Below are 25,306 nucleotides of genomic sequence, written 5' to 3'. Positions count from 1 at the left end.
TCCGCTAAGCCGCTTATCAGCTGATCCGCTAAGCCGCTTATCAGCTGATCCGCTAAGCCGCTTATCAGCTGATCCGCTAAGCCGCTTATCAGCTGATCCGCTAAGCCGCTTATCAGCTGATCCGCTAAGCCGCTTATCAGCTGATCCGCTAATAGCGCTAATCCGCTAATGGGCTTGCTTCGCAAGACGAAAAAAACCGCAAGACGAAGAGACTCGCGGAACGGATTCTTTTCGTCTTGCGAGGCACCAGTATAATAATAACTGAACACAGTATTCCAGGTGTGGTCTGACCAAGGCAGAATGGAGTGAGACTATTCCTTCCCTTGATCTGGACACTAGACTTCTGTTGATGCAGCCTAGAACATCATTAGGTTTCTTTGCTGCTGCATCACACTGTTGACTCATGTTTGTGGTCCACCAAAACCCCTAGATCCTTTTCATATTTTACCACTGGCAAACCAGGTGCCCTCCATCTCATAATTGTGCATCTGGTTCTTCTCAGCTAAGTGCAGGACGTGACATTTGCCCCTGTGGAAATACACTTCCTTAATTTTGCCCAGAACAAAAGGCAAGAGCAGGGGTAGGCAAACTAAGTACCGGGGGCCGGATCCGGCCCAATCACCTTCTCAATCCGGCCCACGGACGGTCTGGGAATCAGTGTGTTTTTACATGAGTAGAATGTGTCCTTTTATTTAAAATGCATATCTGGCTTATTTGTGGGGCCTGCCTGGTGTTTTCACATGAGTAGGATGTGTGCTTTTATTTAAAATGCATCTCTGGGTTATTTGTGGGGCATAGGAATGTGTTCATTTTTCTTTTCTTTTCAAAATACAGTGGTACCTTGGGTTACAGATGCTTCAGGTTACAGACGCCGCTAACCCAGAAATATTACCTCTGGTTAAGAACTTTGCTTCAGGATGAGAAAGAAATCATGCTCCGGCGGCACAGCAGGCCCCATTAGCTAAAGTGGTGCTTCAGGTTAAGAAAAGTTTCAGGTTAAGAACGGACCTCCAGAATGAATTAATTACTTAACCCGAGGTACCACTGTATAGTCCGGCCCCCGACAAGGTCTGAGGGACAGTGGACCGGCCCCCTGCTGAAAAAGTTTGCTGATCCAAGATCCTCTCCCTTATTCCCCTTTCCCACCGCTTAAACACAAAAGCCGCTCTTTGCGTTGCAAATCATTTTACTGTACCCAGGCAAGTGGCAAAACGGTGGTCAAGGGGTTCCTTCTGCCTGCGCCCCTCTGCCCCATGGGCTTGGGGGGTGTTGGGGAACTGCCTCATGGCAATTGGTGGGGAAGATCCGGCCCTCTTTGGGGGTGGGTTAACAGCTCTGATACAATACAGAGAGGGGAGTTGTCAGTAAATGGGGCACATTTTCCCAAAGGGACAGACTCCCTGCTTTGCGTCCTGGCAAAATCTCTGCACTTCGCTCGGCTGCCGGCACTGGCCGCTCACGAGTCCAGGAATCTCCTTCCCAAGCCGATGCCGCCGATGCCGCCTCCAGAGAGAAACCCCCAGCCCAGCCCCCAGGGTCAAACGTCCGTCATCTCGTCCTCCAGTTCTGCGTCGTCCGGCTCCCCTTCGACTTCTTCCTCCTCCTCGTCTTCCTCTTCCGACGTCACGTCTGGGTCGTTGACTTGGGCCAGGCACTTGGGGCAGGAGCAAACAAACAGGTAATTTTCCCTGGAAGGGGGCAGAGGAGGGGGAGAAAGGGGTGGGTGGTGGTTACGATGGCGACGATTTCAGTTTGTTATCCTCCCGACACATAATAGTAATAATAATAATAATAATAATTTTTTATTTATACCCTGCCATTCCCAGTTCAGAAAACCAGGCTCAGTGCAGCTAACAACAAATTTAAAACATTTAATTGATGCAACAAAAACAGCATAAAATACAGTATAAAACGTGAATAACAATAAATTCTAAATTCAAAATCAGTGTAGGGGGAAAATCCATCCCATAAGCATTAGATGATCATCAGGGCTAGCTGGCTGAATTAGTCCTATTTGGGCCCGCGAGGAGATCAGGGGAGAATGAGCTGTGGGATCCCAGAGCAGGTAATCATAAAATGGGAAGGAAGGGGAATAAAAGATCAGGCTAAGTTCAAATTAAAGGCCAGGCGTAATAGCTCTGTCTTACAGAACCTGCAGAAGGAGGTTAAATCCTGCAGGGCTCTGGTCTCCTGGGACAGAGCATTCCACCAGGCCGGAGCCATCACTGAGAAGGCCCTGGCCCTGGTGGAGGATAGTCTGACTTCCTTAGGGCCCGGGACCTCTAAACTATGATTATTCATGGACCTTAAGGTCCTCTCCGGGGCAGACCAGGAGAGGCGGTCCCGTAGATACGAGGGCACTAAGGAATCTTTAAAATACATTTTAACATGTATTATAAATTGGTGCCACCCATTATGTTTTTAATAATAATAATAATAATAATAATAATAATTAATAATAATAATAATTTATTATTTATACCCCGCCCATCTGGCTGTTTCCCCAGCCACTTCCAATCAAGTGTTAAAAACAATACAGCATTAAATATTAAAAACTTCCCTAAACAGGGCTGCCTTCAGATGTCTTTTAAAAAGAAGATAGCTGCTTATTTCTTTCACATCTGAAGGTAGGGCATTCCACAGGGCGGGTGCCACCACCGAGAAGGCCCTCTGCCTGGTTCCCTGTAACATCGCTTCCCGCAGTGAGGGTGAAGCACGTGAACGTAAGCAGGTACTCGCTTGGTGTTAAATAAGGATCAGGCAGACTCAGCAATGGAGAATAAGAAGGTGAAGTTTGTTGCCAGGCAATAAGGACCCAGTTTGGAATCTCTTCCAAAAGGAACTGGGACCCCGATTGACAAAAATCCCGAGGTCTTTATACCTGAGCAGATCACAGCAAATCATAGATCATGAGACAACCATGAGGCAGTCACGATATTGCCAGTGAAAATTAGCCAATTAGCAAGCTTCTTGCCATGCTACCAGCTCCTGGTCAAGCACTGGTCAAGCACGGAGTTCTAGTTTTGCTTTCCGCTGCTTGCAGTGACGCTCTGTCTAACTTCTCCCCTAGTTATGACAGGACAGGGAGTTTGGAGATTTTGTGGTTTTGCTCTTCCTGTTCTGTGGATTAATTTAGCCTGTATCTGAGGGGATTTTGTACCAGAATCTCTGATTCACATCTTCCCCTTGTCCTACACGGGTACACGGATGTTTGTAGGGGAAAGGTCGGCTCCTAATTTTGCTGTTTCAAGCAGTATGCAGTTAGCTAAGGCACAGCTTCCCTTTGATTCAAAATGGATTATAAAATACTGTAAGCCTTGATTATGTGTGAGCATATATGAATATATTGATTACTGATAACTGATTATATGGATAGCATAGGGGTAGCCCTTCTTCCTTGCCTCAAGGGAACCCCCAGAAGTCCCTCGGAGCTGGACCTCAGTGTCCAGGTAGAACGATGGGGGTGGAGACGCACCTTCAGGTATACAGGACTGAGACAGTTTAGGGCTTTTACTGTGATTTTATTGGTGTTAGCCGTCCTGAGCCCGGCTCTGGCTGGGTATAAATAAAATTTAGTAGTAGTAGTAGTATTTTGTGACTGTGTGGAACACAGTTCAGCTACTGATTGTGTGACTGCAGCACACTGTTTACTGCTTTCGTTTTATGGATCAATGGTCTCATCAAGACAGTAAAATTCATGTTAAAATGCTGTTTTTAATAGTCTGGAACAGATTAATCCATTTTGCATTACTTTCTATGGGAAAGCGCGCCTTGGTTTTGGAACGCTTTGGTTTCAGAAGGGACTTCCGGAACGGATTAAGTTTGAGAACCAAGGTGTCACTGTATTCAGAAGCATTGCTGCCACCAGCCGTAGCCATCGAAAGCTCCCTCTGTCCTCCATCCATCTGCCTCATCCTCCTTGGAAGCCACGCAATCGCTGCCTCTTGTGGCAGAGAGTTCCGCAGTCTAAGACGGATTTTCTTTGCATCATCCCTGAATCTTCCAACGTTCAGCTTTGCAAGGATTCCTTGATAGGGAGCTATGCCTCTCTCTCGCCCCTCCCCCAGGCCTCTCCTAATATTATGTTGGCATCTGTTGGCATCAAACTTTGCTGCCCAGGCTTACCGGAGGGTCTTGTTGCGGCTGTGGCGGCTTCGCTCCCGTTGGCAACAGTCTAAGTAGCTGATGCAGATCTCCTGTTCGGGAATAAGGAATGGCACACATTGAAGGCAAACATTGACCCAAACAGAGCGGCATGCCCAACATTTCTTTTTAAACCTCTGTGTATATTCCTCTACCTATTTTCTTTTTAATTTCTATGTTTAAAAAAGAGCTTGCTATTTGATATTTATCTTTGTAAGTTATTTCATCTTTGTTCTATCCAGCTTTAAATTAAAAACAAACATATACCGTGTTTTTCCATGTATAAGACTATATTTCCCCCCCAAATTTTTAAAGTTTAAAATTGGTGGTCATCTTATACACGGAATGATGCAATTATTCATTTCTCAATTTTGGGTTCAAAAAATAGGGGTCGTCTTATACACGGAAAAATACGGTATTTATTTATAATAAAACATAACGAAACATAGTTACAGATGCCAGATTAAATAAAAGCAGAAGGGAATATCTAGAACTGAGCGCATAGGAACGAATTCCCATACAAAGATAATTTAATATCGCACGGTTCCAAGTAGCACAAACGGATTTGCGTTATGCTGTGCCTTATTGCTCCTGTACATAATAAAAATTATATTAAAAGAAAATAATATTCTGTTTTGTTATTGTTATAGTTTGGTGGTTTCTCTTTTTATTTGTGTTTTTATCTTCTGAACCGTCTTGAGGTCTTTTGATGAAGAGCGGTATGTAAATCTAGTAAATAATAATAATAAAAAAACCATGATAAAGGTATTCTCTTGGATTGGATTCTTACAAATACTCTAATAGGTTAAGATCTGGTGAAGTACAATAACAGCTTTGTAAAATATATAGTTTGTTTATTCCTCTCCCGTTTATTTTCACTTCTACATGGGTTCTGTTTCTCTTTTTCTTTCTCTCTCTTTTATTTATGTCTCACTATATTTAGTGCACATATAATTATGTACGTTTGAATTTTCAATAAAGATGTTAAAAAATAAAAATAATTAAAAAACCGATAAAGGAATTCTCTTGCTCTCTGGTTCTCAACATACTTAACCATAAGCCTAAACATGCATACTGTGTCCCAGATTTTCGTTACCCATTCCTAACTTTGGGACACGTCCCAGCTCAGGAGAAGCCCAGTTTTTTGCAACAGGGCTCAAAAACTCAGGCCCCTCTCACCTCCTGCAAGCTGGTCCATTTAGGAGACTGAGACACCGGCCCGCCCACCTCATTCTGGCTTAAAATCACAGAATTGTAGAGTTGAAAGGCCCCCCCCCCCCTCCAGGGTCATCCAGTCCAACCCTCTGCCTTGAACCCATGGCTGATTGCAGTGGGTTGGACTAGATGACCCTCGGGTCCTTTATGGAACTCATTCTCTCTCTCTCTTACTTAACAACCAGCCCAAGGCCCATCAGCTTCCTCCATGTCAGGAGTGCATGCAGGAGCCGGGCCCTCTGACCAATAATTGGACTCTGTGGGACTGGGGCCTTCCTAAGTTTGTTCTGAAGAGGCAAGGTGCGGCCGCACAGGTGAGGCCGATTGGTAACTCACTGCACCTGGTGGCAAGAGCCGGGAAGGGATATAAGGTCAGCATTTCCCTTTGGCTCTTTGCCACAGCAACACGTTCCCTGCCTTGCCGCGTTTGGTTCCTTGACTCCTTGCTTCTTGGTCCTCGGACCCCTACCTTCGTGATTCCTTGCTTCTCGACCCTCGGACCCCTGACTTCGTGACTCCTTGCTTCTTGATCCCTGGACCCCGGACTTCATGACTCCTTGCTTCTTGATCCCTGGACCCCTGACTTCGTGACTCCTTGCTTCTCGACCCTCAGACCCCTGACTTTGTGACTCCCTGCTTCTTGACCCTCGGACTCCTGACTTCGTGACTCCCTGCTTCTCAACCCTCGACTTCGTGACTCCCTGCTTTTTGACTCTCAGACCCTTGACTTTGTGACTCCTTGCTTCTCGACCCTCGGACCCTTGACTTCGTGACTCCCTGCTTCCTGACCCTCGCACCCCTGGCCTCTGGACTCTCGTTCATGCTCCCACCCCCCATCTTGCCCCCAGTCCCGACGTCCTCCGCCAGGACTTCGATCACCCATAGACCGGACCGTGACACTCCTCCTCCTTAAGTTTCAGCTTGCCGTGGCAGAACTTACCCGGGAAGAATGCACAACCTCTAGCGCCACCTAGTGTTGGTCTCCTGGACCCCTGCCCTACCGGTTTCCGAAGCGCCACCCCACAGCCTCCAGGGCTCTCACCTCTCCCGGCCCGATATCCTCCAAGGCCGTCAGGTGCAGGAGGAAATTGTTATCTGGGAACGAGGTCTCGGCATTGGGAATGCAGCTGTGGTTACCTGAGGAAGGAAGCAAACAGAGCAGCCATGAACTTCAAGGAACAATTTCCTGTGCGATATACCGTATATATTTTTTGAAATATGAGAGCCATCTTCAAATATCTCAAGGGCTGCCACGTGGAGAATGGAGCAAGCTACTTTTCTCCGGCTCCGGAGGGTAGGACTCGAACCCGTGGCTTCATGTTACAAGAAAGGAGATTCCGACTCCAGGATGAAATTCCTGTTGTTCAACAGGGGAATGTTCTCCCTCAGGAGGTTGTAGACAGTTGTGTAGCGTGGGGGGTGGAGGGGGGGCCGGCAGCACCGGGGGCAACATCTGGGGGGGCGCCCTCGCTGCCTCCGGAGTCGCCGAAGAGCCTCGGGCGCAGGCTGTAGCAGAGCCCCATGTCTCGCGGAACCGACGAGCTGTGCGCGCGTCCGGGCTGAAGGCGTCCGGCAGGCAGCGGCTCTCAGCGCTCGCCGCGGTCCCCACGCGTCAGGGCCGCGGAGGGCGCACCAGGCAGCCCCTCCTCACAGCCCCGCCGCCGCCGCTGCAGCTGCTGGGCCATGTTGCATTTTCCTCGCCTCTCTGCCCTCCTCCTCCTCCGGGCAAGCGGTGTCGTTTGGGCGGCAGCGCCAGCGGCAACTCGCCTCAGATCACCTGACACGGACTCGCCGCCGCCGTGGCTACCTTACCGTAAATACCCCAGCCCAGGCAGCAGCAAGAAGAAGCTGGCAACGGCGGCAGGTTAGGGGTTAGGGGCGCAAATTACTTGCCTTGCCCCGGGTTAGGGGGCGCAAATTACTTGCCTTGCCCCGGGTGCTGACAACCCACGCTACGCCGCTGCTTGTAGACTCTCCTTCCTTGGAGGTTTCTAAGCAGAGGTTGGATGGCCATCTGCCAGGGATACTTTAGTTGAGATTTCTGCATTGCAGGGGGGTGGACTAGATGACCCCTGGGTTCCCTTCCCGTTCGACGATTCTATAAAAAGTGTTTGGGCAGATTATTCCTCCCCTGATACTTACAGCAACTCTGCAGCATGTAGAGGCCAGACCCTTCGCAATTCAGAAACTCCCCTGTCTCTAAATCGAAGAGGGAGGAAAGAAGATATGAGAGGCAATTTTGGTCTCTTAATAATCCCCCTTTCCCAAAGAGAATCCTAAATGCAGGAATCGGGCACATTATTACCCTCACGTGGGCGGTGGTACAGACTCTCCATCCTTGGAGGTTTCTAAGCAGAGATCGGATGGCCGTCTGTCAGGGATGCTTGAGTTGCAATTCCTGCACTGAAGGGGGTTGGACTAGATGATCCCAGGGGCCCCTTCCAACTCTAGGATTCTATCACTATACCCAAAGGAGCATCTCCACCCCCATCTTTCAGCCCGGACATTAAGGTCCAGTGCCGAGGGCCTACTGGCGGTTCCCTCACTGCAAGAAGCAAAGTTGCAGGGAACCAGGCAGAGGGCCTTCTCGGTGGTGGCACCCATCCTGTGGAACGCCCACCCACCAGATGTCAAGGAAATAAGCAAGCACTTGACTTTTAGAAGACATCTGAAGGCAACCCTGTTTAGGGAAGCTTTTAGGATTTGAAGAATCATTGTATTTTAATATTCTGCTGGAAGCCGCCCAGAGTGGCTGGGGAAACCCAGCCAGATGGGCAGGATATACCGTATTTTTCGCTCTATAACACGCACCAGACCATAACACGCACATAGTTTTTAGAGCAGGAAAACAAGGGAAAAAAAATATTCTAAACGAAATAGTGGATATATGATTTTTGTGGTTCATGCTGTGGCCACAGACATGTGAGTTTGGAGTAGCCCAATGCAAAAATCCTGAGGATCCATGTGGATCCATTCTTTGTAACCATGAAGGAGGGAAGGAAGGGGAACCATGGATCCTCTGCTCACGACTGCAGCAGATCCCCCCCGCCACCCGCTGGCATTCGCTCCATAACATGCACAGACATTTCCCCTTACTTTCTAGGAGGAAAAAAGTGAGTGTTGTGGTGCAAAAAATACAGTAAATAAATCATCATCATCATCATCATCATGATCAATTTATACCCTGCCTTTCCTCCAAGGGGCTCAAGGCGGTCCACTTTCTCCCACCCATCCCTGGACAATATCAAGGTTTGATCCTGTTTCACCAGAGCATTGGAGAAGATCAAGCACCCAACCCATCAGGCAAAACAAGATGGATCTTTGGCCTGATTCTGCAACCTGGTTCTTCTGCTCTCCAAAGCAGAAAGGGCCTGGAGGTGAGCCACGCATGGACTCAACACAGTTCAGCATCCTTCCCAGTTCCTCAGTGATGCCAGGCAGTGGCATACCATGGGATGCCAGTGCCTGGGACAAGACACTATCAGAGCCGGGCAGCGGCAGTGATGGTGGAGGGGGGAGTTTATTTTATTTTATTATTTTTCTTTATTTTGAGAAATGTTTACACCGCTTGATAGTTTTTAAAGAAAACCCTCAGAGCATTTTATTTTGAAATTTTGCATACGCTTCCCAAATTTTGCACCCGGGACAACAGTCCCTCTGGCCCCCCTCATGCTATGCCACTGATGCCAGGCACATGATGACACCGCCACAACCAGGGGGTGCTGAGCGTTGGGAACCTCCCATCCATGAAGGCACGCCCCCCCCCGTCATTCAAAGCCCCCCCTCATTTCCCGTTCACTGACCTCTCTCCATGTCTTTGTACAGCTGGTTTATGAAGGCGTCCAACTGCTCTCGCTCCTGAGGGGGTAACTCCAAGGCATCGCAGGCGTGGACCCACTGGCTCAAGGAGCTGGGTGGTGCCAGAGAGAAAGACAGATGGCATCAGTTCCTTCCATTTATAGAGTCTGCCTCTCTGCGGGGGCTGGCAAGGAATTGCCGTTGGGGTGCCACCACCAAAAGCACCCTCATTTTGCTGGGCCGGGGCACGCCACAAATCACACCTCCAACTCTGGGACGTCTAAAGAATTTGCAGCAATCCATAGGAGGCCTCCACTGAAAACGGGGGTAGCCAACACGGTGCCCCTATCCAGATGTTCTACAACTCCCATTGGTCCGGGTCAGCATGGCCAACGACCAGGGATTGTGGGAGTTGTGGTCCTAAGAGGGCACCACATTGGCAGTGCCTTAAAAGGTAGGCCAACACCGTTATACCCATTTTGCAGGCGGCGGGGAAGAGCGACTGAGGTGGAGGGCCAATGGTGACTTCACAGGAGCTAAAACATGATTTCAACGGGGGAATATCCAAGTCACTGAATTCCACTCACCGCAAGCACGGACTGTAGCGCCAATTGGTATTTTTCATATATATGCCGCCCAGATGAGTGGGTTGCCCCAGCTCAGTCTGTGAGACAGTCAGTGTCCAATGTTACGTCTCGAATGGCTGAACTTATTTAGAGCAACAGAGACACTTTGTATGTATCTGTATCTGGAGAAGCCTACAAGCTGTATCTATGTCCAGAACTGTTTTGCTGAGCCTTATCTTCTGCAGCAGCAAGCTATCGGAACCTTCTCTGCTTCCAGGTGGCAAATGGGACCGGGAGCAACATCTGCTGTACAGGGATTTCACCTGAGATTCTCATTACTACCTCAGTACTGTCTATCAGGACTGACAGGGACTCTCCAGGGTTCAGGCAAGAGGAAGGAACCAGGGACTTTCTCAATGAAAAGCAGGTATTCTGCCCTTGATCTACAGCCCTTGATCTAAAGTTCCTCAGATGGCAAAGTTACAGATAGGTAGCCGTGTTGGTCTGCCATAGTCAAAACAAAATAAAAAAATTCCTTCCAGTAGCACCTTAAAGACCAACTAAGTTAGTTCTAGGTATGAGCTTTCGTGTGCATGCACACTTCTTCAGATACACTGAAACAGAAGTCACCAGACCCTTCTATATAGTGAGAAGGTGGGGAGGGGTATTACTCAGAAGGGTGGTGGGATTGGGTGATTGGCAGATAGCATGCACACGAAAGCTCATACCAAGAACTAACTTAGTTGGTCTTTAAGGTGCTACTGGAAGGAATTTTTTTATTTTGTTTTGTCAGATGGCAAAGTTAGGTCTGGCTTTTAGATAATTTATTACGGTCGGAGACCAGCTTATAAAACACACTTGGGGGTACATGCCCAGAAAACAAACAGTTAAAACAATGTACAACAATAAATTTAAAAGTTATAAATGCGATAAGCATAGGTAAAGGTAAAGGGGACACTGACCATTAGGTCCAGTCATGGCTGACTCTAGGGTTGCGGTGCTCATCTCGCTTTATTGGCCGAGGGAACCGGCGTACAGCTTCTGGGTCATGTGGCCAGCATGACTAAGCCGCTTCTGGCGAACCAGAGCAGCGCACGGAAACGCTGTTTACCTTCCCGCCGGAGCAATACCTATTTATCTACTTGCACTTTGACGTGCTTTCAAACTGCTAGGTTGGCAGGAACAGGGACCAAGCAACAGGAGCTCTCCCCCTCGCGGGGATTCGAACCGCCGACCTTCTGATCGGCAAATCCTAGGCTCAGTGGTTTAACCCACAGTGCCACCCATGTCCTGTGATAAGCATATAGACACTTAAAACTTTAAGATAGGCTACCACATAGAGGGACGCAGGTGGCGCTGTGGGTTAAAGCCTCAGCGCCTAGGACTTGCCGATCGAAAGGTCGGCGGTTCGAATCCCTGCGGCGGGGTGCGCTCCCGCTGCTCGGTCCCAGCGCCTGCCAACCTAGCAGTTCGAAAGCACCTCCGGGTGCAAGTAGATAAATAGGGACCGCTTACCAGTGGGAAGGTAAATGGCGTTTCCGTGTGCGGCTCTGGCTCGCCAGAGCAGCGATGTCACGCTGGCCACGTGACCCGGAAGTGTCTCCGGACAGCGCTGGCCACTGGCCTCTTAAGTGAGATGGGCGCACAACCCCAGAGTCTGTCAAGACTTGCCCGTACGGGCAGGGGTACCTTTACCTTTACCTTTTACCACATAGATATGACCCAGAGTCACCCATGTAACGGAGTTTGGGGATTTTCTTCACGAACTAGTTTGAGTCGGGGGACGGTCTGCGCCTACAGATCTGTACACAGAATATGGTGACCATCTGGGTCATCTTATGATCTTTGGCTAACAGGAAAAGGTCAAATTTTTGCTTTTCCGGGAGGTCTGCGAGCCTCACCAGCAGGGAATCAATGGTCTTACTACGTGCCTCTTCCTAAAAGGGACATCTAAAGAACAAGGGTTCTGGGCTTCCTATCTCCCCCAATGAACAGCCGCAAAGTCTCTGAGCATATGGGACTTTTTAAAAGGCTCCATCCAGGACCGTCGAGGGAAGAGTTGAGCTTCTGGCAAGTGTAAAGGCCCTTCTAGCATTTCTAGATACGAGAAAGAAGAGATATGCTGCCGGTGCAGCTATATATCGATTTCTCCAATCTTATAGTAGGGCCACCTTGCACAGTCCTGTTGTCTCTCAGTGTCTATGAAGTAGATGTATTCCGCTAAGTCCTAATTAACCCCCAGAGCACCCAGGGGAGTTCCCGGGAGAGGCTAAAATCCACCTGAACTTACCTGGTTCCTATCCCCTGTCCGTTGGTGCCGACGAGGGCGAAAAGCGACCGGAAACCTTCCGGGGAGAACCACTGGCAGGAGTAGATAGAAAAGAGAGAGAGATAAATGGTGGTGGAAAACAGCATCCCTGCCCTAGATGCTGAGTATCTCCTGGGACTAGAGGAGTGAGATAGGGGGCCTCACCTTCTCTCAGTCCCGCCAGCCTCACAGGGACACTTGGTAGGGACGCGGGACAGGGCCTTCTCAGTGGCTGCCCTCGGACAACTGTGGAACTCCCTGCCTATTGGGGTTGAATCCTGACAAAACAGAAGTACTGTTTTTGGGGGACAGGGGGCAGACAGGTGTGGGGGACTCCCTGGCCCTGAATGAGGTAACTGTGCTCCCGAAGGACCAGGTGCGCAGCCTGGGGGTCATTTTGGACTCACAGCTGTCCATGGAGGCACAGGTCAATTCTGTATCCAAGGCAGCTGATTACCAGCTCCATCTGGTACGCAGGGTGAGACCCTATCTGCCTGCGGACTGTCTTGCCAGAGTGGTGCATGCTCTAGTTATCTCCCGCTTGGACTACTGCAATGTGCTCTATGTGGGGCTACCTTTGAAGGTGACCCAGAAACTACAACTAATCCAGAATGTGACAGCTAGACTGGTGACTGGGGGCGGCTGCCGAGACCACATAACACCGGTCCTGAGAGATCTGCATTGGCTCCCAGGACGTTTCTGAGCACAGTTCAAAGTGTTGGTGTTGACCTTTAAAGCCCTAAAAGGCCTCGGTCCAGTATACCTGAAGGAGAGTCTCCACCCCCATTGTTCAGCCCAGACACTGAGGTCCAGCTCCGAGGGCCTTCTGGCGGTTCCCTTTCTGCAAGAAGTGACGTTACAGGGAACCAGACAAAGGGACTTCTCAGTAGTGGCGCCCGCCCTGTGGAACGCCCTCCCTTCAGTTGTGAAGGAAATAAGCAGCTATCTTATCTTTAAAAGACATCTGAAGGCAGCCCTGTTCAGGGAAGTTTTTAATATTTAATGCTTTTAACACTCAATTGGGAGCCACCCAGAGTGGCTGGGGAAACTCAGACAGATCCAGAAAACTTCCCAAAGGGCATCTATTCCAGCTTCCACTAAAGGAGAAACCTGGAGCCTGGAGCTGCTCCCAGCTACAAAAATTCTGGCTTTACCCTGCTGAGATGGTCGTCGTAAAGGGCTTCGGTGAAAAGGACGCGCAGGGCTTCCAGCTGGCCCTGGAGAGGTGGAGGAGAAGATCACAAGTCATTCAACGCTAGGGATAATGGAAACAAGTCCATGCTTGATTCTGTCCCCGCGACCTTCTCGAACCTGGGGCCTTCTGGATGTTCTGGACTACAACTCCCATCAGCTGCCACCCTGTGAGATCCTGCCCACACTTCCCTCGAGTCTGAACAGAAATGTGCTTTTACTAAAATCTGAGATAAGAACAGGATCAGGCCAGGAGCTCTTCATCCTGGGACCAACCAGATAATAATAATAAAATAAAAATAAAACTTTATTTATATCCCGCCCTCCCCAGCCGATGCCGGGCTCAGAGCGGCTAACAACAGTAAAATAATACAGTATTCTAAAATCAATTCATTATAAAATCAGTTCAATGCCTGCAGGAAACCCGCAAGGGGGATTCGAACACAAAACCCTTCTCGCCTCCTGTGGTTTCCAGCAACTGATATTCAGAAGCATCACTGCCTCCGACGGCGGGGGCATATAGTCATTGTGACTAGTGGCCATGAATAGCCCTCTGTTCCTCCATGGATTTGTCCAATCCTTTTTCAAAGCCATCAAGGTTTGGTGGCCAGCCTCGCCTCCAGTGGCAGGGAGTTCCGTAGGCTAACCACGCTGGGGGATTCAAGATAAAGGAAACTGCAGCTTGGTTTCTACCGACCACTGCGCATGCACAGGGGAGGCAGGCGCAGGATTAAGATTACGACGCTTCCTTTGGGTCAAAGGAGACGGGCAGAAAGAAAGAACCCCAGGGCCACAGAACCAAAGAGCTGGGACTCCCAAGGGTCATCTAGTCCAACCCCACTGCAAATGAACGGATCCCCAGCCCGCAGAAGATCAACCCTTCCATTATCACAGGGTTCCCAACCTTAAATTTATCCCCCAGGAGTTTGTGGACGATCTCCTCTTCCTCGTTGGCTGTTTTGCTGCAGAACTGAGCGAAGAGTTTGAGCCACCAGTCTTTGTCCTTTGCCTGCAAGGAAACAAACAAACAAAATAAAATGCGGCTTTTACTTCTCTTGTTGCAGGGAGCTTCTGAGGAACAATCGAGGCAAGAAGATGTTGAAAGACCTCTCCCCTTGGTCTATACAAGGAGTGGGGAACCACCATCCCGTGGGACAAATGAAGTCCTTCAGGGCTCTGGCATGCTCCCCCCTCCTCTCCCTCTCCCAGGCCCTCCACTCTGCTCTCCTTGCATGCGTCGGCCAGGCTGGGATAAATAATAATAATGATGATGATGATGATAATAATAATAATAATAATAATAATAATAATAATAATAATAATACAGTGGTACCTCTGGCTAAGTACTTAATTCGTCCCAGAGGTCCATTCTTAACCTGAAACTGTTCTTAACCTGAAGCACCACTTTAGCTAATGGGGCCTCCTGCTGCCGCCGGAGCCTGATTTCTGTTCTCATCCTGAAGCAAAGTTCTTAACCCGAGGTACTATTTCAGGGTTAGTGGAGTCTGCAATCTGAAGCGTCTGTAACCTGAAGCGTATGTAACCCGAGGTACCACTGTAATAATAAATTTTTATTTATATCCCGCCCTCACCAGCCGAAGCCGGGCTCAGAGCGGCTAACAACAATAAATGTAATACAGTTTACATAAAATCACAATCAATTAATTAAAATACATTCTAAACTCAATTCAGAATTGAATGGCAACCATTGGGCTGGAGTTCTGTGAGGATTACCAAAGGAGGGGGTCAGGCTGTGCCTTGGCCAAAGGCCAGGTGGAACAGCTCTGTCTTGCAGGCCCTGCAGAAAGATGTCAAGTCCCACAGGGCCCTAGTCTCTTGTGGCAGAGCGTTCCACCAGATCGGGGCCACGGCCGAAAAAGCCCTGTCTCTGGCTGAGGCCAGCCTAACCTCCCTGTGGCCTGGGACCTCCAAGACGTTTTTGTTTGAAGACCGTAAGGTCCTCCATGGGTGGACGCATCCCTGAACTGCAAGAATCACAGAATCTCAGCACTGTAGACTTGGAAGAGACCCCCAGCGGCCTTTTATTCCAACCCCATGAAACGCAGGAATGACGGCTCGTGTCTCCTGCTTGCCTGGGCGGAAGAGTGAGGGTCAATGTGTGTGCGCATCTCTCTGGTGTTTGCTGGAATGCGGCCAGCCGTACGTACTAAGGCAGAAGTCACAACTCCTGCTCTGCCCACTACATTCATACCTCATGTTACATTTGCTTCATGTTAGGTCCTTTCAGGTTGCGTCCCTTGGCAACCCAAAAGTACCGGGAAAGGTTACTTCTGGGTTTCGCCGCTCGTGCATGAGAAGCACTAAATCACGCTTCATGCATGCACACAAGCGCCAAATCAGGTCACGCAGCTGCGCAGATATGACGTTCCAGGTTGCAAACAGGCCTCCGGAACGGATCCCATTCGCAACCAGAGGAACCACTGTAGTGGGTTCAACAGTCAAGAAGGGGGTTTCTGCGCATGATGTAGAGCAGGCATGTGCAAACTCCATTTCGGGGGCCCGCCGGTCAGTTTAATCCGGCCCCTGTGGCAGTTTATTTCCTGTGGTAATACATGGCCCTTGGAAGCTTGCCCAAGAGGGAATGTGGTCCTTGAGAGCCAAAAAAGCTCCCCCAGCCCAGACCTAGCATTTCTTTAAAGCCAAATATATATTTTTTAATATGCCGCCCAGATAACGGGGTTGCCCCAGCCATGCTTGGCAGCTTCCAACAAAATATTTAAAAACACAATAAAACATCAGACATTAAAAACTTCCCTAAACAGGGCTGCCTTCAGATGTCTTCTAAAAGTCAGAGTTGTTTATTTCCTTGACATCTGATGGGAGGGTGTTCCACAGGGCGGGTGCCACTACTGAGAAGGCCCTCTGCCTGGTTCCCTGTAGCTTTGCTTCTCACAGTGAGGGAACCGCCAGAAGGCCCTCGGCGCTGGACCTCCGTGTCTGGGCTGAACGATGGGGGTGGAGATGCTCCTTCAGGTATACTGGACCAAGGCCGTTTAGGGCTTTAAAGGTCAGTACCAACCCTTTGAATTGTGCTCGGAAACGTACTGGGAGCCAATGTAGATCTTTCAAGACCAGTGTTATGTGGTCTTGGCGGCCGCTCCCAGTCACCAGTCTAGCTGCCGCATTCTGGATTAGTTGTGGTTTCTGGGTCACCTTCAAAGGTAGCCCCACACAGAGCGCATTGCAGTAGTCCAAGCAAGAGATAACTAGAGCATGCACCACTCTCACGAGACAGTCTGCGGGCAGGTAGGGTCTCAGCCTGAGTACCAGGTGGAGCTGGGAGACAGCTGCCCTGGACGCAGAATTGACCTGCACCTCCATGGACAGCTGTGAGTCCAGAATGACTCCCAGGCTGCGCACCTGGTCCTTCAGGTGCACAGTTGCCCCATTCAGGACCAGGGAGTCCCCCACACCCGCCCGCCTCCTGTCCCCAAAAACAGTCCTTCTGTCTTGTCAGGATTCAGCCTCAATCTGATAGCCGCCATCCATCCTCCAGATCTTGGGGTACCACAAACCCCAACACAAACCTGCTTGACAGTTGCAACCATTCTGGCCATGAGCATGATGCTCGAAGTCTCAGGCGGGTAATGGATGTTCCTGGAGAAGAAGGAAAGGAAAGGGATTTCTTATTCACATAATCACATATGAAACAGAGCGGGGAAGCAGAGTGCTCTAGCCCTAGCAGAATCTACCTCAAATAATAATTAACTGGTATTGTTATTATTATTATTAGCTTTTTTCCCCCTCCTGCTATCCAGCCAAAACCAGCTCCCACAGCATCTTGCAAATATCTGCAAAGGAAGTTCCCTGACCTTATAATTTCCTCCTCTCTACTTTTATTCTGTGCGTTTTCTTTTGTAATATTTTTTTTTTTAAAAAAAAAAAAGAAAATTGCATACTGCCCTTCATCTGTAGATTTCATGGCGGTTCATGCCATAAAAATACAAGATAATGCAAAATCCATAATAAAAACAGCACAAACCAATAAACACCCCCCTCCCCACCCCAAAGCAGCTTTCAGTTGCAATGGCAAAAAGCGACCAAACAAACAAACAATAGGGTTTAATAATACTACTAGTTATTTAAGCTGCCTGGCCCATGTTTCAGGGGTGTTGTAGCAGCCGATTCCCTACCTCAGTCGAGGATGTTAGAGCAGATAACCCCCCAAGGTATTTTGGAGCATTCTAAAAGGATTCTATTTGTTTTCAGATGCTGCATGTACAGTTGTGGGTTTTTCAGGAATAATAATAATTGTTCTTTAAATCCCTGATGCCCCATTCATCCAGACAATGGGGGCACACCTTTTCAGTCAACCAAAAGGCTTCTAAACTGGCCAACCTAAGCAACTAAGCCCTGCAGCCTGATTTCAAAAAACAAAAACAAAACAAAACAAAACACCCTCTTCTATAGCCCCAAGCCCTCCCTGCTACGGACAGAAAGTCTCTTTATTATTATTTATTAAATCTGCATAGCCACCCTTCATCCATACGTCTCAGGGCAATTCACAACATCAAAACACAAGGAATAATAATAATAATAATAATAATAATAATAATAATGTATTATTTATACCCCGCCCATCTGGCTGGGTTTCCCCAGCCACTCTGGGCGGCTTCCAACAAAATATTAAAATACAATGGTCTATTAAACATTAAAAGCTTCCCTGTACAGGGCTGCCTTCAGATGTCTTCTAAAAGTCAGATAGTTGTTTATTTCCTTGACATCTGACAGGAGGGCGCCACCATCAAGAAGGCCCTCTGTCTGGTTCCCTGTAGCTTTGCTTCTCACAGTGAGGGAACCGCCAGAAGGCCCTCGGAGCTGGACCTCAGCGTCCGGGCAGAATGATGGGGGTGGAGATGCTCCTTCAGGTATACTGGACCAAGGCCGTTTAGGGCTTTTAACTAACCCCCTCCCAAAAAAAAGAGAAATAAGTACCTCCAGGCCTCCTGCAGTTTGCTGAGTGGGTGGTTGGGGTCCTGCCTGGACGGCCCCAAGCACAAAACCTGGTGGTACTGTTCCCAGGCAAGCTGTCGGCACTCTGTGCTGCAATAAGCCACCTAAGGAGTAAAATTAGCAAAAAAAATATATAAAAAGCATCCAAATCTCTGCTGGAAGTGCAAGAAAGGGGTGGGGACATATATGTAGTGGGGGTGTAAGGTGGTAAGACAATTTTGGAACGAGATACATGAGGAGATCAAAAAGATCCTCAGGAGCTCTATTAAAAATAATAAATACACCAGAGTCATACTTATTGAGTTCATTGACAAACGACATAAAAAAGGTAAAGGTACCCCTGCCCGTACGGGCCAGTCTTGACAGACTCTGGGGTTGTGCGCCCATCTCACTCAAGAGGCCAGGGGCCAGCGCTGTCTGGAGACACTTCCGGGTCACGTGGCCAGCGTGACATCGCTGCTCTGGCGAGCCAGAGCCGCACACGGAAACGCCGTTTACCTTCCCGCTGGTAAGCGGTCCCTATTTATCTACTTGCACCCGGAGGTGCTTTCGAACTGCTAGGTTGGCAGGCGCTGGGACCGAGCAGCGGGAGCGCACCCCGCCGCGGGGATTCGAACCGCCGACCTTTCGATCGGCAAGTCCTAGGCGCTGAGGCTTTAACCCACAGCGCCACCTGCGTCCCAAAGGACAAAAGGAATATATTTTTGTATATAACCGCAGGCACAAGAATATTGGAAAACAGAAAAAGTACCACAAGTGACAGAATGGCAAGTTAAGATTTGTGAGTTTGCCGAGATGGCAAAAATGACTGCTCCACTCCACTCAAAAAATTCTACACAGAATGGGAATGCATAGGGGAATACATGAAGAAACAGGGTGTTAAAGCAGAACTCTTAACAGGCAATTGTTAGGTGTGTAAGGACAAAAGAAGTAATGATAATTTATCGGTTTTCCGGTTACTCTATTTCATCAAAGCAACTAGAAATATATATATATATCATGATGGGAAGATCTGACATAGGTGAAGGGAAGCAGTGGGGAGGAGGGGAGGGTTAGGCTAAATTTGGGAACTAATATATGGGACAGCAAAGGAGATAACAGATTCTTATAGAGTAGTAATATATTGTAACCAGAATAGAAGTTTAAAAGGGGAAGTAAATGTACTTCTAGTATTTTCATTATTGTAATAGTTATTATTATTTCTTATCGGTAGAAGGCAATGTTAATTTAGGCTGCTTTGTTTTGCTCTGTATAAATTTTTGCAAGCCAAAGAAAAGGAAGAAAAATAAAATAAAGAGGAGGGTATAAGAATAAGCCACCTAAGGAGCAATAGGAAGCGAAGCACAGCTGTCCTCGAAGGGGACTCGCCCCGCTTTGGCACAGCCCTTCGGCAGCCGTGGAAAGGCGACCGAGTTTCCCAGGCCATGCGAGGGGACGCGATCCGCCTGCCTCCTACTTACTTGGCAAGCGGGGCAGTGTTGGTGGAGCTCCTTCCGAATGCTGCACTGCTCTGGGTGAGGAAGGGCTTGGGGTTTCCCAAGCAGCCTCTGCGCATTCTCTTCCGCCGTCTCCAGTGCTCGCAAGCAATGGTCGCAGGCTGGAGGGGAGATGGGGGTAAGAAAAGAGCCATGAAGGAAACTAGGGGAAGTAAGTGCTGGGAATGTAAAACAACAGAAGGGGCATTTTTTCCTTTCCTTTCCTTTTTTTTATTTATTTAAAGAATTTTTATTGCAAAGTAAATACAGTGGACGCTCGGGTTGCAAATCAGCAGCCCCATGTTGGGTTGAAATAAACGACAGACGAATGACAAGTGTCATATGGGAGGCATCTCCCGAGCATGTCTCGGGGAGTCCCTTTTATTGAATATTACAGCATTGCCACATATGTGCTTGTTGCTGATTGGTTAACACAAATACAATGCAAGGGTTGCATATAGGCATTAATCATCAATAGATTAAAGGTTGGGAAAGGGAACCCAGAATTGGACAGGTATGAAAACCTCCTTATTAAACTATTACTAATGATTGATATAACAAGACTTAAAAGAACATAACTATCGCATTCCGTAGATGTGGTTAACCATGCATTGAGAACAGGTCAGGGTACGATGTTTCATTAACTCAATGTGAACTAAACATTCTAGGGTGGGTGAAGAAGGAACGCTTCAGCTTAGAGCGGTTTGCCAGAGTCATGTGCAGAAGCAAAACTTCCCATCAGCCCCAACCCGCCTCGATCCAGCTGCCTGTGGAAATCATCTGTTAGGGCGACCAGAGCCGTCTCGGTCCCATGACCAGAGCGGAAGCCGGATTGGAATGGATCCCGCACAGCTTAAATTCGCGACCTTACAAAAATCGGCTTTTACGATATCGCTGCTGAAACACATACAGTAAAACGGAGCCAAAAAAAAGTTTTATTAGCGATTTGCGAGCTTGAGAATGCTCATTTGCAATTTGCGGGTGTGAGTGCCTGTGGAATTGTAGCAACTGAATAGCGATTTGAGATTTTAGCGACTACAGTGGTACCTCAGGTTGAATACGCTTCAGGTTACAGACTCCGCTAACCCAGAAATAGTGCTTCAGGTTAAGAACTTTGCTTCAGGATGAGAACAGAAATCGGGCTCCGGCGGCGCGGCAGCAACAGGAGGCCCCATTAGCTAACATGGTGCTTCAGGTTCAGAACAGTTTTAGGTTAAGTACGGACCTCCGGAACGAATTAAGTACTTAACCTGAGGTACCACTGTATATGGTAACTTTTGTGGGCTTGCAAGACAAAACGCTTAAATTGGCGCGGAGTTACAATTCTACCAACCGCAGCGATTTTCAGCCTGTAACCCAATTTTAAGGGAGTGGCTTATATTTGGGGATTGTCTTTTTTGTCTTGAATTTTAAAGGTGTGGCTTATTTGCAGCTGCGGCTTATATTCAGGCCAATATGGTAATACCTATATTTATACAGGTATGTACTGAGGCGATCCATTAAAAAAATCAAGTGTACCAAAAGCAATTATGTCGAAAAGAAGAAAAAAAAAAATGGGGGGGGGGGGTTGTGTGCGCGCCAAATTTTGTCCTTGCTCAGGGCACCAGATAACCAAAGGTATACAAACACAGGATACATAAGTCCTTACAGTATCTTAGGTTATCCTAAATTACCCCTGCATTGCAGAGGTTGGACTAGATGAGTATCGAAGCTGCAGCTCCAAAGGACTTCTCTGTGCACACGGGAATTTCCACTTTTTCCCCTGCCCTTTCCAGCCCCTCAGCTGCACACCCTCAGAATCAGCAGTGCGAGGTCAGTGGATCCTCTGGAGCGTGGGGTATACAGTGGTACCTCGGGTTACAGACGCTTCAGGTTACAGACTCACTAACCCAGAAATAGTACCTCGGGTTAAGCAGGATGAGATCAGAAATCGTCCTCTGGTGATGTGGCAGCAGCAGGAGGCCCCATTAGCTAAAGTGGTGCTTCAGGTTAAGAACAGTTTCAGGTTAAGAATGTACCTCCAGAACGAATTAAGTTCTTAACCTGAGGTACCACTGTAGTCCAATTTCTAGATAACTAACACACACACACACACACACACACAGATATATGCACACACCCCAATGCACACGTTGTATTCAACAATGTAATGTCTTCTCCTCAAATGTAATGAGAGTGCCAGTTTGCTCACCTCTATATTTATACAGGGCATTCCAGAGGAACTGGGCAGACACCACCGGCTTCTCGACAAAAATCGTTTCCCCCTTCTTGATGTTTCTGGTGGCGAAGAGTCCTTTGCCCTTTTAACATCGACATAACAAAAGATAATACAGTCATACCTCGGGTTACAGACGCTTGATTTCGGGTTGCATACCGCGCCAAGCCCGAAAGTACCGGAATGGATACTTCCGGGTTTCGGCGCTTGTGCATGCGCATAAGTGCTAAATCGTGCTTTGCGCATAAGTGCCGAATTGAGACCTGCATGTGCGCAGACGTGCGGGTTGCGAACGTGCCTCCCACACGGATCACGTTCACAACCCAAGTGTCCACTGTAGTAGTAATAATAATAATAATAATAATAATAGGCTTGGTTTGGAGACAGGAGGGCAGCAAGAAGGAGGAAGAGAAGCACCACATGGAACCAGCGGTTGCCTGCTTGGCTGGGGCGAGCTAAGAAACAGCTCCAGGCGACCAGCTACAGACAAGGAGGTTGGATTTCTTGCTGAGGGCAGCTCCTCTTCAAAGAGGTTCAAGCGCATACTCAGTTACGACATCATCTGGGTGGAGACGAATGACCGCCCTACCGTACCCGACGAGTCATGAAAATAGTCCGTAACACTGGCAGCCCAAGGATGAGAGCACAGGGGGTGAAAGGGCACACTAGGCTAAATGGGAACCTGCCCCAATTTGGTCTGATCAATATTAACTGGGCTTGCTATTAGCGGTCTTCACCCAGTGAACGCCAATTGTGCCCCAACAGCAGAAGCTAATCGTGGTCAACACAATACACATTTTCCCCTCTGGGATAGCTCAGTCTGTAGAGCAGGAGACTCTTAATCTCAGGGACATGGATTCGAATCCCATGTTGCGCAAAGATTCCTGCATTGGACTAGATGACCCTCGGGATCCCTTACAACTCAATTATTCTAATGGGCTGTGCGCCCATTTGTGATTCTCTGCGAACAGCATTCAGAGGGGCATAGCCCCCACACTGCCATGGAGGCTACTGGCCACAGTTAGGCTTTTATCTTCCATGTTTTGGCCTATTCCTCTTTTAAAGACATCCAGGTTAGTCGCCACCGTAAAGGAGGCAGGCCTCTTCTCCCTGCTCACAGCAACTTGGCAGAGTAGGCATAATAATAATAATAATAATAATAATAATAATAATAATAATTTATTATTTATACCTCACCCACTCTGGGGGGGTTCCAACAGAATATTAAAATACAATAACCTATTAAACATTAAAAGCTTCCCTAAACAGGGCTGCCTTCAGATGTCTTCTAAAAGTCTGGTAGTTATTTTCTCTTTGACATCTGCTGGGAGGGCGTTCCACAGGGCGGGTGCCACCACCGAGAAGGCCTTCTGCCTGGTTCCCTGTAACTTCCCTTCTCACAGGGAGGGAACCGCCAAAACCTCAGCATCGGGGCAGAACGATGGGGGTGGAGATGCTCCTTCAGGTATACTGGACCGAGGCCGTTTAGGGCTTTAAAGGTCAGTACCATCACTTTGAAAGGGACGCAGGTGGCGCTGTGGGTTAAAGCCTCAGCGCCTAGGGCTTGCCGATCGAAAGGTCGGCGGTTTGAATCCCTGCGGCGGGGTGCGCTCCCGCTGCTCGGTCCCAGCGCCTGCCAACCTAGCAGTTTGAAAGCACCTCCGGGTGCAAGTAGATAAATAGGGACCGCTTACCAGCGGGAAGGTAAACAGCGTTTCCGTGTGCGACTCTGGCTCGCCAGAGCAGCGATGTCACGCTGGCCACGTGACCCGGAAGTGTCTCCGGACAGCGCTGGCCCCTGGCCTCTTAAGTGAGATGGGCGCACAACCCCAGAGTCTGTCAAGACTGGCCCGTACGGGCAGGGGTACCTTTACCTTTACCTTTACCATCACTTTGAATTGTACTCGGAAATGTATTGGGAGCCAATGTAGGTCTTTCAAGACCAGGGTTATATGTTATATCCGCCTATGGGCCCCATGCCTTTCAGGGGCCCTGTGGGAATGGATCAAAATAATGTGGATTTGTTTCGTGCAGTAAAATCGGTTTATTAAAATCGCTGGTTGGCAAAATCAAAAGCGTATTAGGAGGTAATCTGCGAGGGGTCTCTGCAACAGAGTCCTGCAACTTGATCCGGCCACAAGGGGCCCACCTAGGCCAGCACCCGGAGCTCACAGTGGCCAACCAGTTGCCCACTGCAGAGAGCCAGCAAGCAGGATTCGGGCACAAGAGCCCTCTGGCTTCCAGAAACCGGGATTCCATCGCCCCTTCCTGGCTAACAGCCCAGCCCAGATCAATTTGCCCCGTCCGAATCGAAAGCCACAACCTGCCCAAGAAGAACCCAAGAAAAATGCCTTGTCAAAGCCCCTCCCGTTCCAGCCCAGCATCCTGTCCCAACCAGGCGCCCACGATGCTCCCAACAAGCAGGACCCAGCGCTCAAGCGGGGTTACTCGGGAGCAAGTCCCGCCGATTTCACTGGCACCATCGCCAGAACATCGGACCGCGATCCAACGCCCCACCCCGCGATGGCAGCCTCTCAGCTGATGTGGCGGCGCTGGCACGGGCGTGGTTGCGCGTAGGGAAACCCGGCCGGATCCGGCCCCGGGAGCCACATCTCTGCAGGCACCCCACCCTGCGCATCTTTGCTCCTGACACCCCCGATCCGCGCGCAAAGGAGGCCGCTTTGCGCCCTGGGCGCCTTGGAGGGTTTGCTCCCTTGCAAGCGCGCACAGCAGCCAGTCGCTGCAGCCTTGCGTTTCCCTGCAGGATCTGGCAGCGGGGAGAGGGAGGGAGGAGATCGCCTTCCCTGCAGCAGAGGAGGATCCACTGGATCCGCAGCAGGAGGAGGAGGTGGGGGGGGAATCAGGGAGCGGCTCCCTCTTGCTCACCTTGACGTTGCTGATGAATCGCACCTCCAGGGCGCGGCGGGCTTGGCCGGCGGGGTCCATACAAAAGGAGAACGTGTCACTTATGGGAGCCGCCATCTTGGCCCAACTCTGACCCTGCCCGCCAGGAGGAGGAGGAGGAGCAAGAAATGCAATTGCAATCGCGGGAGGGAGGGATCGCAGCTCGGTTTGCCCGTCGGGATTTCGGCTTTGCGTTCCCGTTGCGTTGCTAGGCGGCCTTTCCCGGCAAAGGGGCGCCAGGCGGCGCGCGCGGCGGCGCTCCGCCCGGGTCTGGCTCCCCGCAACAACAACCCTGCGAGGTAGGGGAGGCTGCTGCTGCTGCTGCTGCCGGGCCCGAGGCCCCGCCCAGAGAAAGCTGCCTGCAAAAGTGACATGCAGGCTGTCAGAATCCCCCCCGCCGCGTGGGAAGCCCTTGCAGACAACCGCAGTGCTTCATCCTTCAATGCGCAGCCCTCCATTGTCTCCCCATCATAGCCGCTGTTGCAGGAATTTATGTATAGGTTGGGGGGGGGTGTTT

General features: G+C 49.4%; 1 protein-coding gene and 1 long non-coding RNA gene across 2 annotated transcripts in view; one reads left to right on the top strand and one right to left on the bottom strand.

The window, feature by feature from the left end:
• Positions 1-25,306, top strand: part of LOC307224469 — a 251,115-nt gene that overhangs the window by 177,654 nt on the left and 48,155 nt on the right. The gene's annotated exons all lie outside the window — the stretch shown is intronic.
• Positions 1,169-25,073, bottom strand: SMYD5 (SMYD family member 5). The gene is made up of 13 exons (XM_079991005.1): positions 24,772-25,073; positions 21,862-21,970; positions 19,656-19,792; positions 18,178-18,299; positions 16,770-16,839; positions 14,126-14,230; positions 13,185-13,247; positions 12,013-12,083; positions 9,162-9,268; positions 7,501-7,557; positions 6,401-6,495; positions 4,126-4,196; positions 1,169-1,688 (listed from the first exon to the last, which is right to left on the bottom strand). Exons 1-13 carry the CDS (start codon positions 24,865-24,867, stop codon positions 1,538-1,540), a joined length of 1,254 nt encoding a protein of 417 aa, XP_079847131.1. The 5' UTR covers positions 24,868-25,073; the 3' UTR covers positions 1,169-1,537.

Source organism: Podarcis cretensis, assembly GCF_951804945.1.
Source record: "Podarcis cretensis genome assembly, chromosome: 9".
NCBI lineage: Eukaryota > Metazoa > Chordata > Lepidosauria > Squamata > Lacertidae > Podarcis > Podarcis cretensis.
The sequence above is the reverse complement of the archived record's forward strand: the minus strand, read 5'-3'. Positions and strand labels throughout refer to the sequence as shown.

Coding starts and splice junctions, on each gene's coding strand:
- SMYD5 (XM_079991005.1), bottom strand. CDS start 24,867: ATGGCGGCTCCCATAAGTGACACGTTCTCCTTTTGTATGGACCCCGCC. Junction 21,971..24,771: donor GATTCATCAGCAACGTCAAG/GTGAGCAAGAGG, acceptor CGATGTTAAAAG/GGCAAAGGACTCTTCGCCAC. Junction 18,300..19,655: donor AACACTGCCCCGCTTGCCAA/GTAAGTAGGAGG, acceptor TTTACTCCTTAG/GTGGCTTATTGCAGCACAGA.